The sequence below is a fragment of the Scomber scombrus genome, chromosome 13 (genome assembly GCF_963691925.1).
Source record: "Scomber scombrus chromosome 13, fScoSco1.1, whole genome shotgun sequence".
Lineage (NCBI taxonomy): Eukaryota > Metazoa > Chordata > Actinopteri > Scombriformes > Scombridae > Scomber > Scomber scombrus.
In genome coordinates this window covers 16,250,863-16,266,905 of record NC_084982.1, presented here as the reverse complement: position 1 = coordinate 16,266,905, position 16,043 = coordinate 16,250,863, and the positions used below count along the sequence as shown (strand labels likewise).

The 16,043-nt window shown below is 38.8% G+C and overlaps 2 protein-coding genes across 4 annotated transcripts in view; both read left to right on the top strand.

Annotated features, from left to right (window-relative positions):
* Positions 1-10,823, top strand: part of atp5mc3a (ATP synthase membrane subunit c locus 3a) — a 33,402-nt gene extending 22,579 nt beyond the window's left edge. Inside the window, exons 1-5 of one of the 3 annotated variants that reach the window (XM_062431238.1) lie at positions 7,419-7,469; positions 7,658-7,756; positions 8,750-8,824; positions 9,190-9,380; positions 9,505-10,823. In XM_062431238.1, coding sequence (XP_062287222.1) covers positions 7,718-7,756; positions 8,750-8,824; positions 9,190-9,380; positions 9,505-9,619 — 420 coding nt within the window. In that variant the 5' untranslated portion in view covers positions 7,419-7,469; positions 7,658-7,717 and the 3' untranslated portion in view covers positions 9,620-10,823. Of the gene's footprint in view, positions 1-7,418; positions 7,542-7,656; positions 7,757-8,749; positions 8,825-9,189; positions 9,381-9,504 lie in introns of those variants that run through there. The other 2 variants (XM_062431239.1, XM_062431240.1) reach the window with 2 other exon arrangements.
* A 1,616-nt stretch (positions 10,824-12,439) lies between these two features.
* Positions 12,440-15,606, top strand: LOC133992569 (cyclic AMP-dependent transcription factor ATF-2-like). Its single transcript, XM_062431236.1, has 6 exons — positions 12,440-12,472; positions 13,099-13,171; positions 14,505-14,601; positions 14,687-14,805; positions 14,907-15,032; positions 15,424-15,606. Exons 2-6 carry the CDS (start codon positions 13,124-13,126, stop codon positions 15,604-15,606), a joined length of 573 nt encoding a protein of 190 aa, XP_062287220.1. The 5' UTR covers positions 12,440-12,472; positions 13,099-13,123.
* Positions 15,607-16,043: the final 437 nt, after the last annotated feature.

Here is a 16,043-nt window from a genome sequence, read left to right as displayed (position 1 = left end):
ATTTGCTTCAGTTAATACCTAAAAAAGAAGGGACTTCATGATGTACGGGAAAGTAAGAAATCAGAGGTATAACACAGGTGAACTGCAGCCCTACAGGCTATGTATCCCTGGTCTTGACAAAGAAAAGAGCCTCAGTAGTTTCGTGCAGCATCCAGGGATGGAGATTAGCATGGAGCCATCAGCAGCGCTGCAGTCCCTCCCTACCCTGCTTCTGCTGTCAGACCGCCTCCTCCCTGCTTGTCAGGAGCTCCGACGAGGAGCTGTAAAAACCTTTTCCCCTCTCCTTAACAACTGCAAAACAACACGCACACACCCCGGCTGAGGTGCCTGCTTTTCTGAGGCCTCTGACAGGACGTGCTGCAGGCACAAATTGTAATTCATAAAGGTTAAGGGGGTCAATGCCTTTTATTACCAGTCTGAGTGCATCCAGCTTGATGGGGCGGGCATGCAAATGGAATGTCTCAGAGTGTTCTATGCAAGAACTCAGACAGCGAGTGCGTGCGTCCTCTGAATGGGAGGAAGTAAAAGGTGGGTAAAGGGGGGTGGTGGTGCGTGAGATCGGCTGCTCTCTCCACCTTCCACAGCCATGTAGGACCACACAGCCGCTGCCCGATTAATTACACAGTATGACATTGACCCCAGGTAGTTAACGGCCACTTTGATATGTGCTGTCTTGCAATTAATTCATTGTAAATCTTCATGTTTTATCATATGGTTAGCTCTGACCTATAAGTGGCTGCATTACTTGGGCTTTACACTACATTTCTACATTGTAGATTTGAATTTACAGAAATATAATATTAGCAGCACGCATTTAAAGAGAGTTATGTCATATTTGCTTTGCTTTTGCTTCTGCATGTACGTAATTAAAAAGAGGATTAAGAAGTTTAGAAATGAGGTACAGTTATGGGATAAAAGTATTCTAAGTATCTATAGGATGATGTGTTTTTGAAGAAGAAAAATCTGTATTGTTCTGATTAATCATTTTAAAACAATGTTGTAGTGAAAAATCTGCTTCTCATTTCTTTTGTGGAGTTACCACGACCCCTGCAACAAAAGGCAGCAATCACATTAGACCTTATTGCACCCTCTACTGGTGTTTTATAGGAATTACCTTTTGGTTGCAACCTGTTTGCAAGTGATGCTCCAGCCATTTAGAGTACCAGTCAAAAATTTGGACACTCCTATCTCATTCAAGTGAAGGGAAAGGTGTGTTCAAACATTTGACTTGTACAGTGAGTCTCAGGCTGTGCATGAATTGTGCAATAACCCGGATGTGACCGAATCAGACGATAATTACATTTCACAAGACAGTCTAAACAGATTATGTTGAATATTTTATGATGCAAATGTTTGATTTTTGATAATTTTTTAGGTTATTGTTAACACATTATTATAAATGTGAGCAAGAGATATGGGCCTTTGAAAGGAAACTATACACAACCCCGTAAAGTGAAGAAGCTCAAACATAGAACAGATTGTGTTCATGGAAAAGAACAGAATGGAGAAAAAGTGACACAACAAAATAGAATAGAACAGGTCAGGATAGAATATCACAGAATAGAAAAGAAAACAGAATAGAACATGATAGAATAAAACATAGGAGAATAGAAAAGAGCAGAGTTAAACAGAACAGGATACAATATTTCCAAACACATAGAATTTGAGCAGGTTAGAATAGAACAAGAACAGTGAACAGAACATCATGAAATAAAAGAGAACAGGAAAGAATAGTACAGAACATTGTAGAATATGATAGACCAGGGCAAAAATAGTAGAATAGAACATAACATGATAGAATACAACAGAATACAATAAAACATAAGAGAATACTACAGAGTTAAACAGAATAGGATAGAATATGACCAAATTTGAATAGAATCAGACTGGAATTGAACAAAAAAGAAACCGGAACAGAAAATAAATGGATAAAACAGATAGTATAAAAAACCGAACAGCTCTTCAACATTTCTGGGACATTTTTGATCTACCAGCTGATTCTACTCAATGCTCATGAGGTCAGGAATCTCTGGCTTCATGTTCGCTGTAAAACTGAAAAGATCATACCTGAGGAGCCACTGGGAAATTCTTCCCTTAAAGCCAGCCTGCAGCAAAGACAGACTCCCTGTGCTCATTACCTTTCCATCACAGACCAGCTGCTGTGGAGTCATTCATCACGATTACAAATCCGCCTGGTGTCGGTAGCCTACAGCTCCACCATCAGCCTCCGAGATGCACAGACAGGGCCCTGAGCCATCAGTCCCTCTGGACAGAGTGTTAAATTCACACCACAACAGGTGATGGTAGTGGACAGCAGCAGGAAGCTTTGTTACAGTGAGGGAGAAAACTAATGCTGTCTGCAACCATAAGTTCTAGACTAATAAATAAAAAAATTGGGTTATTAGATGCTGTGTATTTGCTATACAGTCCTTATTAGCATTTAAAATTTGATGTTTTAAAGCAATGCTATGATCTTAGACATTAGCAGACTTTAACGTTGATTTAATTAATTTATCAGAAGCTTCATATTAGCTTCAGACACACTTTTAAATAGATTTGTGTACAGAAGGAGGACTGGATTTTGTCCCTGATCACTTACATTGTAAGTGTATTATGAAGGCATCTTCTAATGGTCAGAATGAACAGGAGGAATGATTACAGCAAGAACAACAAAACCTGTTTCAATGTTCATTTGGGTACCTGAGTGTTATTTCAAGACAGACCTGGACAATTCTCTAAATATCCATTATGTCCTGGTTTTCCATAATATACAGGAATGTTACAGCCAAGAATGTGCATTCGTGAAGGTGATGTGGGAAGAGACCCCTATTTTACACAGTTAGCAAGGTCTGATGTTGCTGAGTAGCAACATATCTTAATCTTAATGCTGAGATGACAACTTTTCAACAGTTCTTTTGTACTCAAATAATTATAATTTTAAATACTGAACTTCTCTAAAGGCATCCTTATGCTTAAGAGAAACAAGACAATAGATTATTCCCATGCCATTGCTAATTAGAATTGTTTAGATATTTAGCATTAATAGTTTTTAAGTTTTGATATTAAAGAAAATCTTTATATTGCATATCATTACTATCATACATTCTGCATTTGGTTGTCCCAGCTCTTAATTAAAGTTGTGATGTATTCAAACCCAAGACTGACATGTTTAAAATCTTTGGAAACTTTGGGGTCCCCACCACAATTTCTGCAGATTTGAACAGAGACTGGGCAAAGTGAGTAAGTCCCTCACAGGACCCTAAGGGCCCCAGATTCATTGTGCATCATTATTTGTTGTGAAATAATGCCCCGTTCTCTTGATTATTACTTAATACTGTACTACTGCTTGTTACTATGTTGGACACAGGGTTACAGCTGTGTCTCACTGTTAGCAGAAGCTGCAGTCACCAGTGTATTTAAACAGAAATACACTGAATGATTGCCAGAAGGCTTAGTTTGTTTTACCTTTTTCTCTCAATATGAATGCTCCCTCTCTCTTGATCACCCAGTTGTGCAAGCTTTCTAGTTCTAGATTATCAGTATTAGTGAATTGATTTCCATCCCAGTTATCACCGTCAAAATAGTTTTATATTAAAGTGCAGACTATTACCACCAGGGATCAATAGGCGCTAACATATTTTTGCCCCAAGGCCCCCAGTGGGTGACTCTGGTCATGAACCTATCTATTTTATTATTAGCTCTTCCACTTATTGTGTGATTGCTGCAGGTACAGAACACTTTGTTCTTCTCACTTTTTTATTATTGTGTGATTGCTGAAAGCAATCAGGGCTGTGCTCCTCATAACTCTGCCCTGTAAAGTTGGTTAACATCATCATTATGTACCATCATGCAGGGCGACTCCAGTGCCCTTTTTAAAAGAATGTCAGAGCTGCAATCCTTATGCAATTAAACGTCTAATTATAAAAATCTGATCTTATCTTCTGAGTTTACTGTTACTGCTGTGCCACATGTCAGACATACAAATACTATGAACTATCATAAAGGGGTGAACCAGTTTCTCCTTGCAGAAACAGTAACGTTTTGCCTAAAGATAGTAATTTACCCATGTAGTCCAGTGGTTTATGATAATGCCTAATAAATGTCCCTTTTTGAAAGCTATGGGTTTATCCCTGTTAAGGGCAGCACTTAGTAGAGTTGAAGATGACACAAACCCAGACAAAAATAAATGTGCTCCCTATCTCCTGATTGAGGCTGATTGAACACTATCAACACTGGCTCTGTCTCACAAACAAAACAGCATAACATACTGACATGCAGAAACACATGCATAAGATATAGATCGATAGATACTTTTATTGTCATTGTACATTAAAAAAAAACCTTTTTCTTCAAATTAAGTTGTCTAGAAACCGTGTTAACTTATCACACTTATATGTTTCACATGATGTAAATAGATATGCACATTAAAAAAGAGTCATCTTTTGTCATCAGGTAGTATAGTCACATAATCCAGTGTTTAAGGATGTTGCTACTTTAGTGCCCCTTTTAAATCCAAAGGTTGTGAGTTCAGTCCCAGTTAAGGGCGGTCCCAAGTATAGTCAGTAGAAGATGACAAAAATGCAATTGCTTACAGTTGCTCCCAATCTCCTGATTGAGACTGAGGCATTGTGCCATTTTGCCATTATGTGTCTTTTTAAACATGTCAGAGGTTTTGTCATGTCATGGTTTTCATTCTGATCAAAATTAAGACATATGCATGTTATTCACTTGCAGCGTACTTTTACACAAAACCTCTGTAAAATTTCTCCCATAGGTGGCATAACAATGTTAAAAGAAATGTAGCAGCAGCAGCTGATGTCACTGTGTGACTCGTCACAAGTTCTTGGCAGTGGTCCTGGCACTCCACCACTTCTGCCCCTATCTCTACAGCCAATGTTTTCTCCTCTGGAATGAGCACGCCTCCCTCACCTGGCTGCTCAGCTTTAAGGAGCCTGGCAGACCAGGTGGTGAGGTGTATCAAAGCCCTGCAGAGCTATGATTTTAAGAACCAGCACCAGGCACAGCAACTTCACACCAATGCTGATGCCCTTGACACCCCTGTGAGGGGGTGGACTGCAGACACTATCAACGCCAGGAAGAGTGGGACCATATATTCTAACTAGTGGCTAAGACCCTGAACAGACTATGCCAGTGGTTCTACTAACCAGGTTGCACACAGGACACTGAACTGTTTGTGCACTTCAGTGATGCCTGCACTGTCCGTAAAAGACTGACCAGATGCTCCTGTGCCCCCGCTGCAGCAGTACCAAGTGGGGGCTCCCATGGTGCAGGTCAGGGTGGACATTCTCAGGCAATTCTCTACCAACAATTCCAGGAACTGCTATGTTGTTGAAACTACTTGACTTAGTGACCTGAGTTGTGTGCTGTACCTGAGTGCAATAACAAAAGCTGAGCAGCTTCCGTTTTGGGGCTCCTGAGGAGCTGCACAGTGACCAGGGGCAGAATGTCAAGGCACTGTTGTTTGCTGAAGGGGGGGCGGGGGGGAGAACACCCCTCCATGGTAAGGGTGATTGAATGCTCATCACCCATCTAGCGATTGTTATCTCGCAACACCAGTGCGATTTGGACCACCACATGCCCATGGTGCTGTGGGTGTACCAGTCAGCAGTGCAGGAGAGTACCAGATATATACCAGCTGCTCTTATGTTTGGACGGAAGCTGAGGACACCTCTGCCCCCCAGCGCCGAGCTGCCCCAGGGGCTTTGGCATGAGTACCTGCTGGACCTCCGTCATCATCTGGTTGAAGCAAATTACTTTGCTAGATGGCATCAGGTGGATGCATGGGGACGGCAGAAAGTGGGCATTCAATACCTGCTGTCTCTCCTTTTTGGCAGGAAAGAAGATGTGGGTCTACTGTCAAGCCAGAATGAAGGGCACCTCACCTAAGCTCACCACGATGGGCCCTTGTGAAGTGTTGGAGCAGTTGTCTGTATACCAGGTGAAGTTGTGTGTTCCGGTGGCGGATGATGGAGACTGTTTGGCAACCTACTGCCGCTGGCCCAACAGAGGGGAACAGCAGACCATCCCATCTCACCCAATACCACTCCACTGACAACCCCACCACAGATTGTTATGGATGGGGAGGATAATGAAGACAGGCAGGGAGCAGAGACCCCACAGCCTCAGAGGTAGCAGAGGCAGCCTCCTTATCGAATTGCAGACTTTTTGTTAAACAGGTGAGTTATTAAGACCAGGCAACCCACTGGTGGGGGCAGTGCAGCAATGGCTCTCATTTCCCATCATGCCTAGTGCTGGACTGAGTAGTTTGTTAAGTTTGCTGTTTTATAACCAAAATGGAAATGTTACATTTTGTTAATGTTTGTAATGTGTTTGTGCAGAGCTTGGTGGTTTATATTTTATTAATATTGGAGCTCAACACTTTAAAGACAGTGGAGATGCTTGTGGGTTTTTGAGGGAACGCAGCCCCACCCACCCCCATCACTATGTGTGACTCGCCAGTCAACACTGTGGAGTCCTTATGCTTTATAGGCACCATCGTCAGCCAGGACTTTAAATGGGAGCAGAAAGTCAGCTCCCTCACTAAGAAAGCTATAAGCAGAGGATGTACTTACTGTGGCAGCTGAAGAAGTTGAACCTGCCAAAGTCAGTGATGGTGCACTTCTACACCAAAATCATCGAGTTCATCCTCACCTCCTCCATCACCATCTAACACACTTCTGCAACTGCCAAGTACAAGGGCAGACTGTAGTGTATCAGCCACTGTGCCAAAAAGGTGATCGGCTGCAATCCGCTGTCCCTCCTAGACCTGCATGCCTTCAAGACACTGAGGCAAGCAGTGTCCAACTGAGGCGGACCCCTTCCACTCTGGACATAAACTTCTTGAAATGCTCCCCTCCAGCAAGAGGCTGAGGTCTGTGAGGACCAAAACGTCACACCACAAAAATTGTTTCTTATCACCTGCCACTGTCCTCAGATCCCACTGACACAGACTCTATCCCCCGTCATGGACATTACACTCTTTATTAATGTATTAATCTCATAATTGTGCATCTGTGATCTTTGATGGTGGCACACAACATTAACACAACTTTTATTACTATTATTATTAATAGTAGTAGTAGTAGTAGTATTAGTATCATTATAATTATTAATAACTTTATTCAATTTAACATTTACCATTAATTTAACTGGTCAGTGTTTTGCACATTACATCTCACTCTATTCTATTTAATATTTGACATTTAAATCTAGCAGCTCTTTTCACCTAGAATACATTTTACATATATTTTTTCTTTTGCTTTAAAAAATAAATACATTAAGTATTAGTTTATCTTGTGTATATTTTGACCTGATTTAAAAACTAATTCTGGTTGTTTTTTTAAATAAAGTTTATGTGAAATGACCTTCCGCTGTCATCATCCGGGCCTGTCTACATTCATCAGATCGCGCATGCGCATTCGTTCACTGTGGTTCGACCTCTACAGTCGGTGAGTATACCAGGAGACATCTTTCTCTACAAATCCTTTTTCATCCTCTGTTAAACTTCACTTTGGCAGCGCGTAAGTGAAGGCAGCGTGCAGAGTGGATGTTAATGTACATGTGAATGACTTTATTTTCTCTGTGGAGCGTTTTAACACCCGTTTGACCTTAATTTTGTACGGTCTTCCCTCCGCAGAGAGAGACCCGGGCTTCAACCAGAATTGACCGAACCGGTTATAACTACCTAAAGTAGAAAATGTACGCCTGTGCAAAGTTCGTCTCCACGCCGGCTCTGGTGAGTAGACCTGTTACTGCTGTTTCTGTGCTGTGAATTTTAGTCCTGCTCTCTTAATATCTTTGTTAAATCCGAGTGGGCCTCTGGTTGAACTTGACTGCTGCTGACTGGCAAGGGTATCTGCAGACTAGGCCTACAGGCTACCCAGCTAATGCTAAAGCACACACTAACATGCAGGCATTTATACGCTGATGTTGCAGCTCTACTGCAAATTTACACGATGCATTTAAAGATGTCTTAAAGAAGCTGCTGGTATGCCAATGTTGTAGCTGCTGGCGGACATGTCCAATGATAGCCATTAGTTAAGGTCATTTCAAGTGTCTGTTAGCCGATGTTAATGCTCAGTTCAGTTCTTACTCTCAAGCAGGCCTGTGCAATTAATACAGACAATATTATTAAGCTTATAAGGGTATTGGTAGTGCCTTAATACATGCAGGCTGAGCTCTCAGTCATTTTCCAAGGTCATATTTCTTAACAAATAGATGTGCTCATTAGTAATCTTCTTATCAAGGTATTCTGTAGCTTGCTGGTACTGCATATTATTAAATGGAAACCTTTTAGCTAAACTCAAGTGAGTTTTGACAATAGTCAGTCTATGCCACAGGTCACACAATGTGTACACTGCAGTGAATGACACCGTGATTGTCAAAGTGACTCTGAAGGTGTCTTTCACCTGCTCTTGTGCGTGCAGCCGCTTGCTTGGAGTTTATTGATTTCCTTTATTCAATAAATTAAAATACTAGTGCTAAAACTCATCAGGATATCAAAATATAGTTACATGATTTATTTCCATTGCAGTCCTGAAGCTTAAACTAGAAGGCAGGGAGGGAAAAGGGAGTGTCATCTGTATGCTACTTGTATCCCATTTGTATACAACTACATCTAATAACAATTAATAAATGGCTGCCAACAACAAGTTAGATGTTTTTATTGAGCTTGTGTCTTATAGGGAGCTAAATCTGTACTGCTTTTGTGCCTGTTCTGTCGCTGCAGGTCCGTGCTGGTTCCCGGGCTCTTTACAGACCCCTGTCTGCCTCTGTGCTGTCCAGGCCTGATGTCAAAACAGAGGTAAGAAGCCTTTCTAGTGGAACTGCACATGTCAACATACCTTTGTACCAGGTTATTTAGATCTATGTTGGATAATTGGCACTTTCAAATCAGAAACAGAAGACAAACAAATCTAGCCCTGTCTTGATTTCAAGAGTATGAAATTCAAGTTTTGAATTTGAAATGAAGAAAATGAAAATATGATCTTTTTTTTCTTTTTTATTTGACAACATTATTAATAATTGATGTTTGGCGATTGTGTTTAAGTTTGTTTGTCAGTGAAACAGTTTGTTTCAGCACTGTTATGTGTGGCAGTTAATTGCATCGTTAGGCTAATTGAGTGATTTAAAAGGTGGATGTTCAGTCTTTGTTTGTTCTTGTTACAGAGCACTGTTGCTGTGATGCCACAGAGCCCCTTCACCCAGGTTGCACTGAGGGGTTTCCAGACCAGCGCTGTCAGCAGGGACATTGACACCGCTGCCAAGTTTATTGGTGCTGGAGCCGCCACGGTCGGAGTGGCTGGATCTGGTGCCGGAATTGGGACCGTGTTCGGCAGTCTCATCATTGGCTATGCTAGGTTCGCTTTAGTTTTGTCACAATACCTGCATGTATATTGAAATATTAGAAAAATACTTGGTTTAACATACTTCTGGTGTTTTGCTCCTTTCATAAATGTGCTGACAGTTTGCTTTTGTTTGCAGGAACCCATCTCTGAAGCAGCAGCTGTTCTCTTATGCCATCCTGGGATTTGCCCTGTCTGAAGCCATGGGACTGTTCTGTTTGATGGTCGCTTTCCTTATCCTGTTTGCTATGTAAAACTCTGCTGTCATACAATACTTTCATTACAGATGTGACTACATATTTTATTGTGGCTACCAAAATTGTTCCGTGTTGGTGTCATGGAAATGTACATTTTCAAGTCTTTCAGACACTGTCAATAGCAAAGCATGTATTGTACAAATGTAAGAAATTACGTGATTAAAATACATGTATTTGACTATTTAACAATGGCAGCCACTTTTATGTCTGGAATATCATGCTAGCACAACAGGAATCAGTCGGTTTTCATGAATGTCATCTTTTCTGTGAAGCAGCTGCTCAGACTTGCCATGAATTAGCCTTGTTTTCTCAGCATCACATGCAAGCTTTTTGGGGTCCACCTTAAGGAATTTCTGGTTCAGTTGCAGTTAAATAGTACTGTAATTAGGCAGCAAGTGCGTTCTTGCTTTTGTAAATTGCGTTGAATAAATCTAGACAATTTAATTGAGCTAAAAAGAAAGGAATTTTGACTTTTTTGAATGTCATGAATCAGAACTATGGCTCTTTGGAATTAACTTGGTATAATCAATTGGACTAAACTGGTTAATAAATTGATTTTTGTGGTTTTTAATAGATTTCTCAGTTCTGTATTTCAAGTTAAATAGCTTTAGATTTCCTTTTTTTTTTTTAGACAAAACCAGCCATTTTTGTACACGTTGGAACTTGCAATAGTAACAGCCCTACACTTGCTCCTTTAAAAGAAATAACAAAAATTTAAATATAGAAAACTAGTTGAGGGTGTTACAGCACTCGTACTGGTTAAATTTTTAAATGTGCTGTAGTCTACTGAAATTATAAAAGGAAAACATCTACTCTAAAAGTTGTAGGTTCAGTCAATGAATATTGAAGGTTAATATCTACAGCTCGTCATTCAGCAAATTCAAGGTGCACTAAACTATTAACAAGAATCATGATTGTGCAAAAAACATTCAGATGATAAATATTTAAAAATTGGGGACTTAACTTCATAAAGTTAACTATGTTTTTTTGTGGTTAGTCTCAAAGGATGGGTTCACCATTTTTCAAGTCTGTCTTAAAACAACAGTTCGGTGCCAAAATGAACATTGAAACAGGTTTATCTTGTGATCATTCTTCTTGTTCATACTTGTCATTAGAAGATGCCTTCATAATGCTTTTACAATGAAAGTAATGGACAAAATCCACAAGCCTCTATATGTGCAGAAATAAACTTTTAAATTCATTTTTGCCCTAAATGAGTCTGGACACTGGATTTTGGCCCCCATCACTTACATTGAAAGTGCATTTGAGGGGTATCTTTTAATAGCCAGTATGAACAGGAGGAATAATTACAGCGAAGAAAACCTGTTTCAGTGTTCAATGGACACCTGACTTGTTTTAAGACAAGTGAAAGCCATTTATAACAAGAACATATTTGCTTTGTGTATGTGATATACTATTCATGTTATGAAATATACCAAAAAAACTCTAAGAGTAAATATTACATTCAAATATGCAGTTTATTTTGCCATGTTTGCAACAGAATGTCAATTTTGATCCCTATCTCTTCATTTTCTAGTGGCTCTCAATGTGCTTACACAAAACTCTTCAGGAAGATAAACAGGAAGATGCAGTCAACACAAGGATAACTGAGCCAAACTAAGATAATTCTATATAAACATCACTATTATAGCACTACTGGATAACATACATCCATAGTGTAAATAAACGAGAGCAAACTCCTCTCACAAAAGAAAGTACATGTGTTTGGTATTAACATGAAGGACATTAAGAAGGACTTGATACTGAACAACCTGATACTCTAAATGGAGGAAAATGAAACACTGTTTCCCCCCATGTTTTAAAGGGGACCTTGAGGACAATCATATCAGTGCTCTTAGACTAATGAATAAAAAGCAAATTCTCTCCTCAGAGCTTTTGAAGAAGTGAAAATATTGGATGACCTCGTGAGCAAGTGCAGAGTTATTACTATAATTTAATTCATTTGTTTTTAAAACGTATTTATTTTCTATTATTATTATTAGTTATTATATTAGTTATTATATTATTGCTGTTATGGTTTCTATGCCTTCATGCTTGAACAGGGTTGGGAATGTTACTTTGGAAATGTTATAGTTTACAGATTACTAGTTACCCTATTTAAAATGTAATACGGAATGTAACTATTTCAATCACTTAATCAAAGTAATCTAACTCATTACATTTGATCACTTTTTTCAACTGTTAGGGTAAGTGTACCCATTAAGTAAAATCAAAGTTCAGGTGATTTTCATGGATACTGACATGATTTATACGATGGATCGTTATTTATAAAGCAAGATTTAGCCCTCATTTGAAAATGTATTCATTCGTTCATGTAGATTTTGGAATATAAAATAAAGATATTTTATGAAAAATGCCAAAAGTTTGGCATGGGCTTAATTAGTACTGTGACACCATTTAAAACCAAATCATGATTTATGTACAAACTATTAAAATAAATTGATTTCAAAGAATTAAAAACAGCAATATATGTATGTATGTAACATGTTAAATATTAAAAAATAAGGAAAAAACCCTCCTGAGCTAAATTGTAAAGGTTTGACTTCAGATGTAACCTCCTTTGTAATCATCAACATTTTCATAAGTAACTATAATTTAATTGCAGTTTTTCCCCCCTCAGTAACTGTAACAGATTGCAGTTAAATGTATTTACATGTAACTAGTTACTCCCCAACACTGCTTGTGAATTAGTGACTTTCAATAAGAAAAAGATGTATTAAAATAAACCATAGCAGCGTCACAATGAGACGTTAACGGAAGGGCCACGCTACTCTCGTGATACTTTGCTACGTACGTGAGATTTTGGACATTAAGGGTTGTGGCTGAGGGGTAAGTGTCCACTTAAACTGAGTGCGAATGGGTACAAAGCTTCTGCAAAATACATTTTCTGGCACTGTGAGGGACTTGTGCTCCTTTACCATTAAACGGACTCGAAATAAATGTTGAATTAGCCTCTGTTGACAGTGATATTTAGGTCCAAACATGGCGACGAGTTGTATGTTAACGCAGGGCTAAGGCTATTTCATGGAAACGACTGGAACAGATGATCACTCCCTCCGCAATTTAAACCATTATTAGGTTTTGTGTGATACCCTTTTTTATTCACGAGAGGTTATCTTGACAACATAGAGAGTCAGTAGAAGTTAATACCTCGGGATATATTCACTTCAGTCGCGTATTTGGACAGAGATAAGTAGAGAATTGAGCGTCTTTTATGAGGGGACTGAGGTGTAAACAACCAAAGCAGCCGCCCATCATCCACAAGCTTTGTCCACATTTCTTGTTGTTTTTCTTTAGGACTTTCACCTCAAGAGATATTTAAATTTTTAGACAACACCTCTGTCCATTTCCTAACATGTAGTTTACCCATAGCCACAATGTTGACTGTACATCTTAAAAAGGATCCAAGACATTATTTGTACAACTGTTAACCTTTTTTTTCTGTTTAATTTCAGGGAGACATTACTGGAATTTCTTAATATGAGTGATGATAAACCTTTCCAATGCACTGCTCCTGGGTGTGGACAGGTAAGTCAACTCTGCTCTCCAAAAATGTCACTTTGTTATGCCATTATTTCAATATTTACTATGTCAAGCTGCACACACAGGCTGATGGCTGGATGATCATGTTTTGGGTCCCCTGTTGCATCAGTCTGCCCTGCAGTCCAGTGCACTGCACACTATAAGTGGCAGCTTCATTGTATTTTACCAGCCAGTACCCCTCTACTGGTGGGGCTGGGCGATATGGAAAAAATCAAATGTCACAATATTTTTGACTAAATAACTTGATATTGATATTGTGGCAATATTGTTGAGAGGACTATAGGTGCTTTTGCAAAATATTTACACAATTAGCTTTTTGATAAATAATCAACAGCAATGTGGATCTAATGGCTAAGTGGGTAAAGGCAAATAATAGAAGAAGTTCAATAGTCTGCTAAGTTCAGAAAATAACATCACTTTACTGTACTGTAATGCCATATCACAATATTATGATATCCAAAATTTAAGATGATATCTAGTGTCTTATCAATATAATATCAATATATTGCCCAGCCTTACTACCTAGCTCCCGGTTCTCAGTGTGTCATGGTATGTAATTGATGAAGTGATGAAACAACTTTATATAGGAAAATGCACCATGTGGGCACAATATAAACTAAAACTGTAAGGGTGTTAACTAGTTTTCGACACAAATAAGCCCACAAGATTAATTGTAATATTGTCATCACCATTTGATATTATATTTTGGTGTTGCAGATTCCCAAACAAATATGCAAATGATCAAATTACTAAAAAGCAACTGAGACATTGGACCTTTTTGGGGCTCTGGAGAGTTGCAGACAAGCCCAAAACCAGGATTTATATATACTGAAGAACATAAGTCCAAACAGCCACCCCTCAACCATCTAAGATCATTTTGAAGAGACATTTAAAAAATCTGAAAGAAAAGTGTTAATTTTCATATTTTACCATTTTAACTGCTCTATGTACATCCACTATATTTTTTTTGACAATTTTATAATTTATTTAAAACAGTTGTATGCCTCAAATTTTCTCAACATGGTGCTCTAAAAGGTTTATCTCCTCTCTACCAGTAACTGCACTTTGGTGGGGACATATTGTATTTATTCATTTATGTTGTTCATCATTGTCCTTGCCCTAAATAGTGTTAAGGTGTTTGCTAACATTTTATGTTATTTAGAGGGCTGTAGTTTGCGGCACTGTTAAAGTACCGGTATATTGTGTTACACCAAAACGTGTTTCTAATATTTACTCTACTCTCATTGAATAAGTGGAGCAGTGTAGATGATTAAACTTACCCATTATCATGTCTATGTTCTTTTTTGACCTTGCATAGAGATTTACAAATGAAGACCACTTGGCTGTCCACAAACACAAACATGAGATGACCCTGAAGTTTGGCCCAGCGAGGAATGACAGTGTCATTATCGCTGGTAAGAGCTCTTGAAGTTGAGACATTTTGATATAATTGATACTCTTCAACCAGTGTGTGTGCTAGAGGTTTTTTGTTCATTGCAGACCAAACCCCTACACCCACCCGCTTTTTGAAGAACTGCGAGGAGGTCGGACTTTTCAATGAACTTGCGAGCCCGTTTGACCATGACTTCAAAAAAGCGGCTGAGGAGGACATTAAAAAGGTTGTTCCTGTTGGTAAACTCTCCTTTAGCAGATCATCTCACTTCTGCTTTTCTGTCCCTGACTTCTTCTAACAAGCTGATTTATTCTTATGTTTTCGTAGTTACCACTGGATTTGTCACCTCTCGCGACACCTATCATACGCAACAAAACAGAGGAACGCACACCTATGGAGGTGCATCGCGATAGCCCGCTGCCTCACCCTGAATCAACCACAAACGACGACAAGGTAAACTCTGGTTTCTGGTATTTGTGCTTATCACAGAGGTCACAGGGTTGTTATCAAAATGAATAAAGGGTGTTCTTCTGCTTCTATGATTGGTAATTTACTCTTGAATATGTAAATCCATTACATGTAATATTCATTTAATAACTGGTTGGATTACTTTGGTTGTTTCAGTTTGACTTTGTCTCAACTTCCAAAGATGATACTTGTGTAGAGTGATATTAAATTGATTTGAACTAATCCAATTTTCTTTATTTCTGTAGCTCTTTAATTTCTACTATTGAAGAAATAAAGAGTGAAATCTGGGTACATTTGATCATACAAAGTAATTTACTTAAGAGTCTAGTGTTCATTAAACACTTCATGCAGCTAAGACCTTGTATGATGTTTTCAGGACTTATCTTTGCAGCCAGCCTCACTGCCAGCATCCACTATAGTCCATCCTGCATCCCTCCAAGTTCCCAATGTACTTCTAGCAACCTCAGAGGCTAATGTTGTAATACAGCAAGCTCTCCCATCGCCAACATCTAGCTCTGTTATTACGCAAGTCCCATCCACTAATAGGCCTCTAGTGTAAGTAACTCAAACGTCCATTTTTGAGAATCATAGTTTTATCAAGTCATAGTTTCTTTTTTTATTATTATTATTATTATTATTATTATTATTATTATTATTATTATTTGTGTGCAGTTTTGTCTTCGTGAGGCATGCGCTTGTTTTGTTTTTGATTTATTTGCTTTCTGTGGGATTTTTTGGTTTCTGGCTGTAGATCTCATGAGTCCCGTCTTCAAAAACGACATCAGCATTGCTCAAACAGTTCCTAATATGTTTCTGAGATGTGGAAAAAACAAATGAATATTTACACATAATCATCCCTGTCACAGTGTGTTCAGTGATTATAAAGGCTGTATTGAGCCTTTACACTGTAATATATTTAGTCCTGAGCTCCTTGTCATTTTAACAGAAACAACAGTTATTATTTTAAAGTACAACATCTACATTTTTAGACTTTGT